The sequence below is a fragment of the Tachysurus vachellii genome, chromosome 6, assembly GCF_030014155.1.
Source record: "Tachysurus vachellii isolate PV-2020 chromosome 6, HZAU_Pvac_v1, whole genome shotgun sequence".
NCBI classification, from domain to species: domain Eukaryota; kingdom Metazoa; phylum Chordata; class Actinopteri; order Siluriformes; family Bagridae; genus Tachysurus; species Tachysurus vachellii.
Window position 1 is genome coordinate 28,331,959 of NC_083465.1, and position 12,642 is coordinate 28,344,600.

The following is a 12,642-nucleotide window of genomic DNA, read 5'->3' on the forward strand; positions in this document are numbered from 1 at the left end:
TCTCTGGAAAATTGTCCATAGTGTGTGATTGTGTGAGTGAATGAGAGTGTGTGTGTGCCCTGTGATGGGTTGGCACTCCGTCCAGGGTGTATCCTGCCTTGATGCCCGATGACGCCTGAGATAGGCACAGGCTCCCCGTGACCCCAGGTATAAGTCTGAAACCATCCTCAGAACAAAAAGTTCAGATAACAACCATGTGATACCATGTGAACCTGCGTGCGCTTCTGCGCTCCTGAGCACGAACTGACAAAGCAGTCAAAACAAAACAGACTGAAAATATCAAGAGCAGCTCCATCATTATCCTTCACCACAAGTAAGAAACATCTCAATCGTAAAACTTAGCAGTTTATCGCTAGCAGCACAGCGGCTCAGCCAGTACATTGACCTCTTCCTTCAGTCATTTAATATGAGAGCGAGCGTCATATTAAACGACTGACTAATGCACTTCATTTCAAATCAGCTCACAAAGACTGATGCTACATTCTCACCTACAGCGACAGGAGATCATTGATGTTAAATGCTACCTTCTGGTGACGTGAGCGACAGCAAGATGTAGACAAAAGTCTAACTTTATGGAAATACAGAGCGACACGGTGCAGCGACTACCAGTGGAAGTGAAAACACAGAGCGCACGTGATTTGTGGAAAAGAATACACACGGCTTCTCCTTGTATGATATTATGCGGATATGGATACAAGGGTGAATTTTAGGGCCTTTTTACACCCGGTCACTACATGTGTTGTCTCTGATCCGATAGCTATCTGATTTGTTAAAACTGTTCCATTTACATTAGGCCACATAAACGCGTCTCGGCGAATCGGATATCGATCCGATCTTTCTACTCCCGCCCAAAATGTAAATATATTTGACCTCATTTCCGGGGTAATTGAAACCCAACACACTTTGGTGTATGCGGTTTTCAGAACGCAATCAAAAAGAAGACTGGTTACGATGTTTATGCTACAAAAAACAGCGTTTACTGTTTGCTGCATTTTCGCTGGCAGCAGCAGCGCATTTTAAGATCCGACGAGACGCCTGGGTGAAAGATCACCTGCGAGTGACGTACTTCCGTTTGGGAGGAGTATAGCGCTGACGTATGTGGCTTGAACAACCACATTCATTTACACCTGTCCAGTTTCATCTGAAACGTGTCCCAGACCACCTCCTGAAGTGGTTTGAACTGTCGGATTTATATCCGTCTAGAAAACGTTTCAGAGGGCATTTAGACCTGGTCTTTTTACCATCGGATAGCTATCTGATCACAGAAAACGCATGAAGTCACCAGGTGTAAAAAGCCCCTAATATACAAACGGCAAATCTCCCTCCAAAATGCTAGATGCGCCGCCTGCCGATAAATGTTATTACTATGGCAACTGGTAGTAGAAACACACCGACTTCATGGTACAGCGACCGGTTTAGAAACACACACGTGTGCACTGCTTAAACCAGGAAATCCTAATAACGTGTCCTGTGACATCTCTGACTGATTAATACTAATCTGGTTTCTCATTTCAGTACCAAGAACATGCTCCATTGATCCATCCCTAGTAAGTGTTGGTGCTTGCTGTTTCCAGCTCCGTGCAGCCTCTGCACTATCCCGATCCTCCTCGCACGCGAGACAACGTGTTGTCCAGAAGCTTAGCTGATCAAACATACTCCAGGGCCAAAACACTGGCACCGAACTTCCCTCCCTCCACATCTCACTTTACAAAGCTCCCCCAAATCCGCTTCCACTTCTCCGTCTCCTCTTACTGGCACGAGCGACAGAATGGGGAAGAAAAGTCTCGCATCGTTTTGCCAGAGAAGTGTTTGCTCCTTCATTAGCAGGCTTAATTGAGTCGACTGCTATATTTCAGCGCCTTATTAAATCGGAGGGAAGCGGAGCGGCGGGTATTACACGAGAGCAAATTGATTTTGGCGCCGTTCTGTCCATCCTGTTTGGCTGTCTTTGTGTAAACGCCATTTTCAAAATTTCATGTTTATTCTCTCTCTCTCTCTCTCTCTCTCTCTCTCTTTCTCTCTCTCTCTCTCTCTCTCTCTCTCTCTCGGTCTGTCTGTTGCTCTTTAATTTTCTTCTTACATTCAATTTCTTTAAGGCACATCACACAGGGGGACTGGTTTTTGATAGATTAAAGAGTGAACGTGCGAGAGAGAGATGGAGTGTGTGACATGGAGAGAAAGAGTAAGACAGAGAGACTGCACACTATATTTTCACCTCGGTGTGCTATACACTGTTTTATTATCTCTTCCCCCTTCTCATTTATTTGCTACGAAGCACACGTCACTAAACTAAACTGATACACCTTTCTACATTTTTTGATATTCGTCAACCCGGTCATTTCAGTCCAGGAATCGTTCGTCGATCCTCCACCCGAGTAAACCATCAGAGACAGAATTCTAATTCCATTTCCTGTTTGTAAGACCATGTTCTTAGGGGGTTTTTACACCTGGTGACTTCATGCGTTTTCTGTGATCAGATAGCTATCCGATGGTAAATAGACCAGGTCTAAATGCCCTCCGAAATGTTTTGGAGACGGATATAAATCGGATGGTACAAACCCCTTCAGGAGGTGGTCTGGGACGCGTTTCAGATGAAACTGGACAGGTGTAAATGAATGTGGTTGTTCAAGCCACATACGTCAGCGCTATACTCCTCCCAAACGGAAGTACGTCACTCGCAGGTGATCTTTCACCCAGGCGTTTCGTCGGATCTTAAAATGCGCTGCTGCTGCCAGCGAAAATGCAGCAAACAGTAAACGCTGTTTTTTGTAACATAACATAACATCTTCTTTTTGATCGCGTTCTGAAAACCACAAACACACCAAAGTGTGTTCCATTTCAATTACCCCGGAAATGAGGTAAAATATATTAGCATTTTGGGCGGGAGTAGAAAGATCGGATCGATATCCGATTCGCCGAGACGCATTTATGTGGCCTAATGTAAATGGAACAGTTTTAACAAATCAGACAGCTATCGGATCAGAGAAAACACATGAAGTGACCGGGTGTAAAAAGGCCCTTTGTAGCTAACTTTGTAAAGTATTGACAGTTCATCTGTGTACAAAGCAATTCTCTGTATAATGTTTTGTCTCATGTGCCTGACCATTTCTCTCTTTTCTGGATTACAGTTTTTGACTCTCAGTTTTTGGATTTGTTTGCTGTTGGGCAATTTTTTACCTTGACACTGATTACTAATTTCCTGCTGAATGTTTCACTAATGGGGGCACGGTGGCTTAGTGGTTAGCACGTTCGCCTCACACCTCCAAGGTTGGGGGTTTGATTCCCGCCTCCGCCTTGTGTGTGTGGAGTTTGTGATTGAATGAGAGAGTGTGTGTGCCCTGCAATGAGTTGGCACTCCGTCCAGGGTGTATCCTGCCTTGATGCCCGATGACACCTGAGATAGGCACAGGCTCCCCGTGACCCGAGGTAGTTCGGATAAGCGGTAGAAAATGAGTGAATGAATGAATTATTGCTGCTATAGCTTAAAGCTATAGCCCTATAGCTTACAGCCCGAACTCTGTGTATGTACAGTATTGTTCTGCACTGCTCACATGCTATATAGCAGAATGATAATAAAAACCCACTGATTGAGTTAAATAAAGTTCATTAGCTACATACTGCATATTTATCACATTAGCTTGGAATAGAATTGAGGTGAGCTCAGTTTGGTTCAGTATATATATATATATATATATATAAAATTTCAGCAAAGCTTCAACAAAATCTCCACATGTCGAAAATCACAAAAAAGAAAGATCATTAAAGCAGCACATCATCAGCGGGAAGATCGGTCCACTACACGGCTAATCTCCTCAGCAGTGCTCCTGTGCTCGTCCCTTTCCATTGATGGATGAGGTGGAGGGGAGCAGACACACTAAACCCAACATGCTGTTATTTTCTCATGTTTGAGCTGTAATTAGGCTGCATTCTGTGCTACAAATCTTGTGCTTCTTGTTTTCCAGCACCACACGCACAAAGCAACTCACGACATACGTCTATTTCTCCTTATCACACTACATAATGCGTGTGCTTCATGTCCTTCATGTGACGAATTACAATTTCTGTTTGACGTACACACTTCTGGGAGATGATCAGCATTTATCAGCGTATTTTTACGTCTTTAACATCATGCATGTTGCTGGGCTCTGTGTGTAGGCAGCGATGTCAGGTGCAGGGTTTTCTCCTAGCAATTAGGTTATTTTTAAACTGCCAGGACATTTTTATGCTAGATACTAGGGCTGGGCGATACAGCTGAAAACTGTATCACGATATCAGTGTTTCATATCGGTCGATATCGATAATTATTGATATTTTTAATGACCCATTTAAAATAAGGACCAGGAGGAAAATATATTACATTTAAACATTTTTATTTTAAACTTAACCTTCCTCTGATCGTAATCCCCTCGGTTATTAAGACAGAAATGTCACCAACCAGGAAACCTCAAATAATTATAATGTAAACATAAGTCTAAAGTCACAATGAACACTTAACAATTATCTCTTAACATTTAAGGTGCAAAATGAAAGAAAATGTAAGAAATGCTTAATAAAGTGAATAAAATAGTGCAAAGAGTTAAATATAAACATAGAGAAACCTGAGAGTTTAGTGCAAGTTTAGTGCTAGGATGTTCACTAGCTGTTCACTTTCTGGTGAATAAAGTGTTTTAAAATATGTGCAGTGTTTTTTAAACGTAAATAAAACTGAGGTAGACTGAGATACGTCTGTAATATAAAAAACAAACCTGATACACTACAGTAACATTGTTTGAAATATAAAACCTACAGAAATATGAAAAAGTAGCTCACTTTTCCTCTTTTATTTACAATTTTCTCGCTCGCTGCGGCTCATTTTCTGCTCATCAGTCGCCGGTTACTGAAGAGGAATCCAGCACCAGCACGAGACAACGCTATGGCGCAACCAAAAAGATACTGTTACATGATTGGCTGTTAGCTTGTCACTCCCTACGTTGCTAGGTTACCAGAGAGCGAGTGCCTTTGTTAATGCAACCAAACTTGCTTCGCAACCTCTGTTTTCTTCCGACGAAGAATAAAAAATGTCAAACGTTTTATCGAACAAATTTTTTATCGATATCGATCACGTGTCGATCGCGATACATATCGTTATCGTTTTATCGCCCAACCCTACTAGAGACCATTCTCTGTTTTAATATTAACAGGGTTTGTGTGTGCGTGGCAACAGATCTGGCAACCCTGCTCGTTTAAATATATTCTTCTACAACGTTAATTCACATATTACAGCAAAATTCAACACTTACTGAATAAACATTACTGAATTACTAAAGCCGTAGAAATCACAGTTAATGCAGTTTAATTACACACTTCAATACAAAAACAGCTTCTTCTGCCTACTGTCTTTTCATGCACTCGAGCTGCAGCATCCATATTCATCAGCCATATTAATTACCTGTTTTGACACGAGAGTCCTTACTGGAAAGGAACGTCTTTTATTAACACCTTCATCTTGTATTTTCTCTTTATTCCCGATATTTTTGACAGCTTCCTGGTAACTAATAGCCAGATTTAAACCACCACAGCAGGCGGTGAACATGCAGGTAATAAGGATGAGTTAAGAAACGCAATGTTTTTATTATGTCCCACAGGATCCCAGTTCTGTGATCCAGTCCCATTAAGGGGCAGTGGTGGATCAAGCGGTTAAAGCCCTGGGTTGTTGATTGGTGGATCAGGGCTTCAAGCCACATCAGCAACAAGCTGCCACTGTTGGGCCCTTAAGCAAAATCCTTAACCCAACCTGCTCCAGGGCCGCTGTATCATGGCTGACCATGTGCTCTGACCCCAATTTCCAAAAAGTTGTGTAAAGGCTTCTATCTAATCTGAGAATCTTTCTGAAATACCGTAAAACTTCAAATAATAGCCGAGTCCAAAATAGACGCCTGTCTCTTTTAAACGCCTGGTGGGACCTCAAATAGAGGCCGGGTCTGTTTTTTAGTATCGGGTTGTATTTGATCTTCTAAAACCCGTCAGATCGTCTGTTCTATGTTTTGATTAGATTTCACATGACAGACGCAACCGTTCATGAACGACTCATCACTATGGCAACATAACAAAGAGGTTAACAAACTTTCTTTTAGTATTCAGTTTTTCTTAATTCTCTCAATACCACCATGGAGACAAAAAGAAAAAAGTATGATTTGACATTTAAGCTGACAGTTGTCAAATTTGCCGAAAAGATTTCGGGAGAAGCAGCGGCAAGACATTTCTCGGTTGATCCAAAGAGAGTGCGAGAATGGCGTAAACATAAAGCTGAACTGCAACGTCTGTCCGGGGCCAGACTGCGAGGTGGAGGGAGGAAGAAGGCCAGTGAAGAGCTGGAGGTGAGCGTGTGTGAGTGGATCCACAGCATGCGGGCAAAGCATCTCAGAGTCTCACGTAAAATGATCAGGGCCAAGGCAAAAGAAGTGTATGCAACAGTTTTACTGCAGGCGCTGGCTGGCTGGACAAATTCCTGAAGCGCAACGACTTTTCAGTCAGAAGACGCACAACGATAAATTATAAATAAAACGTAATATAATGTGGTAACCTCCTACTGTCATGATTGAACATCTCAACACTAAATTAAAGGCCTGTCTCTTATAGACGCCTGTTTCAAATACAAGCCGGTGCAGTTCGGCGATTTGGGTAAATAGAAGCCCGGGCTATTATTTGAAGTTTTATGGTAAATAAACTCCTCCTAATTGGATCTGGTTAGAACATTTGCTTCATACAAACAGGGTTGGAGTTTTATTTCCCGTCGCTCTGTGTCCGGTTTCTTCTGTGTTCTCTGAGGTTTCTCCGCGTTTTTTATTTTATTTTTTTTCAAAAGTTGAAAAATTATGTGGTGTAGTCTGACTGCCGTCTCTAAATTGTGTGTGATATTGTGTGAGTGTGTGTGAGTGTGCCCTGCAATTCAGAGTGTACCTGCTTTGTGCCCTAAGTGTCCTGGGATAGGTTCCAGGTTCCCCAAGACCCAGTAGTAAAAGCGGTGTAGAGAATATATATAGTGTATTCAGAAAATAATCAGACCCCTGGCACTTTTTTAAATTTTGTTATGTTGTAGCCTGATACCATCCCAGATCCTTACAACAATCCTGTCTCTGAGCTCTACAGGCAGTTCCTCAGTGACCTCATGGCTTGTTTTTGCTATGATGTACATTGTGAGCTTTGAGGCCTTCTATTGAGAGGTGTGCGCTTTACCAAATCATCTCCAATTCATTTAACTTACCACAGGGGAAAACTCAGTTGATTGGACATAATTTGGAAAGGCACTCACCTGTCTATATAAGGTCCCACAGCTAACAGTGCATGTCAGAGCACAAACCAAGCCATGAAGTCCAAGGAATTGTCTGTAGACCTCCGAGTCAGGATTGTATCGAGGCACAGATCTGAGGAAGGGTACAGAAATATTTCTGCAGCATTGAAGGTCCCAATGAGCACAGTGGACTCCATCATCTGTAAATGGAAGAACTTTGGAACCACCGGAACTCTGAGCGATTGGGGGAGAAGGGACTTAGTCAGGGAACCTGATGCAGAGCTCTGACAGAGCTCCAGCATTTCTTTGTGGAGAAAGGAGAACCTTCCAGAAGAACACCCATCTCAGCAACACTCAACCAATCAGGCCTGGAGTTTGCCAAAATGCAACTGAAGAACCTTCAGACCATGAGACCAGGCACCGCTCATCACTTGGCCAATATCATCCCTACAGTGAAGCAGGAACTAGGAGACTAGTCAGGATCGAGGGAAAGATGAATGCAGCAATGAAGAACGACATCCTTGATGAAAACCTGCTCCAGCGCTCTAGACCTCAGACTGGGGCAAAGGTTTATCTTCCAACAGGACAACGACCCTAAACACACAGCCAAGATAACACAAGGAGTGGCTATGGGGCAACTCTGTGAAGCCCGAACCCAGACTGGAACCCGATTGAACATCTCTGGAGAGGTCTAAAAAGGGCTGCGATGGAGCTCGAGAGGTCCTACAAAGATGAATGGGAGAAAATAGGTGTGCCATGCTTGTAGCATCATACTCAAAAAGACTTGAGGCTGTAATTGCTGCCAAAGGTGTTTCAACAAAGTATTGAGCAAAGGCTTTGAATAAAAGGTTCTTGACCCCCTTGTCATTATGGGGGATTGTGTGCAGAATTTTGAGAAAAGTAATGAATTCAATCCATTTTGGAATAAGGCTGTAAAATAACAAAATGTGGATAAACTGAAGCACTGTGAATACTTTCTATACATATATACTGTGTGTGTGTGTGTGTGAGTGTGTGTGTGTGTGCGTGCGTGCGTGCGTACACTACACATTTAAACCAATAAGTGACAAATGTAATAAATGTTCAGTTCAATATTAGATCTGAAATACTGTCTGCAATTCAGAACGCTTTAACCTTACCTGTGACATTTTTGTCCGTTGACATTAACATTTCACAGTACGCACACACACACTTTTACACACACACACTTTTACACACATTTCATTTCATCTATTAAACTTCAAATCGAAGTTTTCTGCAGCCCCGGGGTGAAAAGGAAAATGTTCACATTTTATTGCTAACGTTACGTTTAATTTAATTATGACTGAATTATCATTGTTGCACAGAGAGAGAGAGTGAGAGAGAGAGAGAGAGAGAGAGAGAGAGAGAGAGAGAGAGAGAGAGTGAGAGAGAGCGAGAGAGTGAGAGAGAGAGAGAGAGAGAGAGAGAGAGAGAGAGAAAGAAACAGAGGAAGGGAGAGGAAGGGAGAGAGAGAGAGAGAGAGAGAAAAAAAAAAGAGAGAGAGAGAGAGAGAGAGAGAGAGAGAGAGAGAGAGTGAGAGAGAGCGAGAGAGTGAGAGAGAGAGAGAGAGAGAGAGAGAGAGAGAGAGAGAGAGAGAGAGAGAGCGAGAAAGAAACAGAGGAAGGGAGAGGAAGGGAGAGAGAGAGAGAGAGAGAGAGATAAAAAAAAAATAGAGAGAGAGAGAGAGAGAGAGAGAGAGAGAGAGAGAGTGAGAGAGAGAGAGAGAGAGAGCGAGAGTGAGTGAGAGCGAGAGAGTGAGAGAGAGAGTGAGAGAGAGCGAGAGAGAGAGAGAGAGTGAGTGAGAGCGAGAGAGAGAGAGAGAGAGAGAGAGAGAGTGAGAGAGAGCGAGAGAGAGAGAGAGAGAGAGAGAGAGAGAGAGAGTGAGAGAGAGCGAGAGAGTGAGAGAGAGAGAGAGAGAGAGAGAGAGAGAGAGAGAGAGCGAGAAAGAAACAGAGGAAGGGAGAGGAAGGGAGAGAGAGAGAGAGAGAGAGAGAGAGAGAGAGAGAGAAAGAAACAGAGGAAGGGAGAGAGAGAGAGAACGAGGGAAATAGAGAGGTTTGTATGATTGTTTGTTAGCTTGATTTATGTTGTGTACCTGATGCACTATTTCAGTTCAGTACTTTGTGACTCTTCCTCCATCTATGAACTCTGACTCCTCACCAGTTTACACTGTCTTATCCCTCCTGTGACTATCGGGAGATTTTCTCTGTCTAGCTAAACTGCCCTTGAGCTTCAGCAGAATCTATACTTATAAATGTGTTATGAGGAGAGAGAGAGAGAGAGAGAGAGAGAGTGAGTAAGTAGTGAACATCTCTTCATCTCTGCAGGTCTCCAGTGATGGCTGGTGGTCTGTTTGCTGTGAACCGTCAGTGGTTCTGGGAGCTGGGAGGCTATGATACAGGCCTGGAGATCTGGGGAGGAGAGCAGTATGAGATTTCATTCAAGGTGAGAGAGTCTGGGGGAACAAAACTACATCATTTTTTTGAGTCCACAGGTTCTGCGACTGCACAGAAGGTGTTGATTCATTCATTATACCAGCAGCGCTGACGTTAGTGCAGCTGGTTTATTTTACAGTGAAAAGAATCTCGATTCTAGTCATTCAATAAGAAAATATAAGGCTTAAAAATAGTAAAATATGTCTAGATATAGTCTTAATTATCTTATATTAACTGACGTTGACTAGATTGAAAAGATTATGACGTTTTTTTCTAATTGGCTTTTAATAATAATAATAAGAAATGCCTTTTTATGTATATATATATATATATATATATATATATATATATATATATATATATATATATAAAACATCATTGTCTTCAGTGGTAGGGCTTCGTATCCAATATGTTTTTCTCCACAGGGTTTTATGCATTGCATTTTCTCAGTAACAAGTTTTTTTTGTTGTTGTTGTTGTTGTTTTTTGTTGTTTTTTTTTCTGTCTTATTCATCCAAGGAGTGGGAAAAAGAAAGTCTGATGCGCACGGCTATAGCTATGTGTATAGCTGCTTTAACATTAGAGGTAACAGTAACTCGATTTGCAGACGTTCCTTCAACGTACAACAAACGTACTGTACAACACCTCTTTCCTTTAATAAATAAAAACATGTAGTTGTTGTCCACAGCAGTTCGATCACATAGAGTACAGTCTGAGGCTATAACAATAACTTCACACTCGTCTGTCGTTGATTATATTATTATAACAGCAGTGCGTCCTTCACTGATGATCATTTAGATTGTCGACAATGTTTAATCACACACTGTGACATTTCCACACATTTTGACTTTTGTACCTATATGTAAATACACACACACACACACACATACATACACACTAGTGATGCACGGGTCGGGTTTTTTTCGAACCCGCAGGTCTCGCTTTTATGAAATTATTGGCCCATCCCAGCCCGTTATGAGACGACCCGTTCATCACTAGTACACACGTCACATTATGACTGTCAGTGTTCCCTGGATATTTCTCTGCCGGTGCTCTAGGGGGCGTTCTGGCAGTGTGTGTTTATGTTGATCGTGTCATGTGTTTTTGTTTATTTTTCATGTTCACGTATCTTTGCCCCACCCTCTACTTAATTCCTTCCCACCTGTCCCGTATGTGTTTGTGATAACCTTCCCTATTTACCTTCCCGGAATCGTCGTCTTGGAGTTCCTCATTGACTTTGATTTTGTTCTGTGCTTCTAGTCTTTGTATTTAGTTTCTTAGTTCATTGTTTCTGATTTTAATTATAGTCTTGTTGTGTACCTGCCTAGTTCTCCCCAGTGTTTTTCATGCCTGTTTGGCTTTCCCTGCATTTGAGTTTGATCTTTATCCTTGGACGCACCTCCAACGCCGAATCCAGCTGCCGCTGTAATCATAAAGACATCACATTCAGTACTGTTTGTCTTTACTCTACAACCTCTGTACACTGTCTTTCTTCTAGATTGTTCGTTAGGGATCTAAGTCTGCATCAGGATTTTTGTAAAGCCGCTTTGTGACGACGTTAAATGCGCTATAAATTTAGTCTAATTGAATTCCTTTTCCCTGAGTAGATATTCTATTACATGATATTCTATAAACAAACCCAGAGTTCTTACAGTGATTTTATGGCACGTTAGTTGAGCTCAAGCCGTGAAAAGTGCTGAATGAGCTTCAGACTCGTGCGCCTACTGTACAGACGTTAAGACGCTGCTCTGAAAGCACTTGACCCGAACTACCTCAAGTGAGTCGAGAACAGACTTGAAACTGTAGGATTGATTACAGGGGAAAATGCGGGGCAGTACTTCAGGGTACACCGGATAAAAATGTCTCTTGTCTCCTGTCTGTCGAGTACTTCTGCAGTTTCCTGTTTTTTTGCTTTGTTTACTTCATTTCTGCCCCTCAGCGGAGTCTGTGAAAGCAGCACGTGATTAGGTTCGTCTGCTGCCTTCGTGCCATGCGAGCGTTTCTCATTCCTGACACCTCCGCGAAGCCTTCGGTCGGTCTGGCGTCGGCGTTTTGTCATTTTCCTTCCTGCGCGTTCTAGCCGTCAGGACCGAGACAGTCAGAAATCAAAAGACAGGCTACAGCACAGGTGTGTTTTCGAGGCATCGCAGAAACTAATTGGTCCACGTGACCCTGTGATCTGCTGTCCGTCTGAGGTGATTCACTTTTGATTAGTGAGGCCAGGACACCAGAGATGCGCATGTGAGGGATTTTTACACTTTTATCAGAGATAAAATACCTGCCATGTCTGCTTTTCATTAGTCGCTGCACTCCTGTGCACCATCAGTTGAACTCGGCTGTCTGGAAACCATAGCAACTGCAAAAATATATCAGGAACTAAATTAAAACCTTTTTTTTTTTTTTTTCCAGATTTTTTTTATATTTATATATTTTTATTACTATCACTGTTACTGCTCTTCTTCCAGCATGAATTGAAACCTAAAACGTACAGATAGGTTGCAGATCTTGTTTACGAATCCTGTGAATAGTGAGAAATGTGTTATCGCTGTTATTCAGCTTTAGCGTGACTGCAGTGTGAGGACCAACTTGGACCGCTCGAGCCCGGCGTCAGCCAATATATCGGTCAGCTGTCTTTATCCAACCGGCATCCTTCTGTCGGACGTGGGCGGATTTCAACATGCTGCACGATTCCTCCCAGTAATATCTCGTAATACATCCCGAGCCACGACTTCATCTCTGTACGCTTACTGCATGAAAATTATTCATCTTTCTCCTGTTTACTCTCAAGGGAGAGAGGTTTGATTTGGTTGTGGTGGCAGTGTCCAGGACAGAGTTCCATCTCAGAGCTTGTGAAGTGTGCCTGACCGCTAAGCGGATGCCCCAGCGGGCGAAAGAGAGAGAGAGAGAGCAGCATGCC

At 42.6% G+C, this 12,642-nt stretch overlaps 1 protein-coding gene across 1 annotated transcript in view; it reads left to right on the plus strand.

Moving 5' to 3' along the window:
• galntl6 (polypeptide N-acetylgalactosaminyltransferase like 6) overlaps positions 1 to 12,642 on the plus strand; it is a 250,994-nt gene that overhangs the window by 213,545 nt on the left and 24,807 nt on the right. The window contains exon 8 of the mRNA XM_060871463.1: positions 9,619 to 9,736. Within this exon, the coding sequence (XP_060727446.1) occupies positions 9,619 to 9,736 (118 nt within the window). The remainder of the gene's footprint in view (positions 1 to 9,618; positions 9,737 to 12,642) is intronic.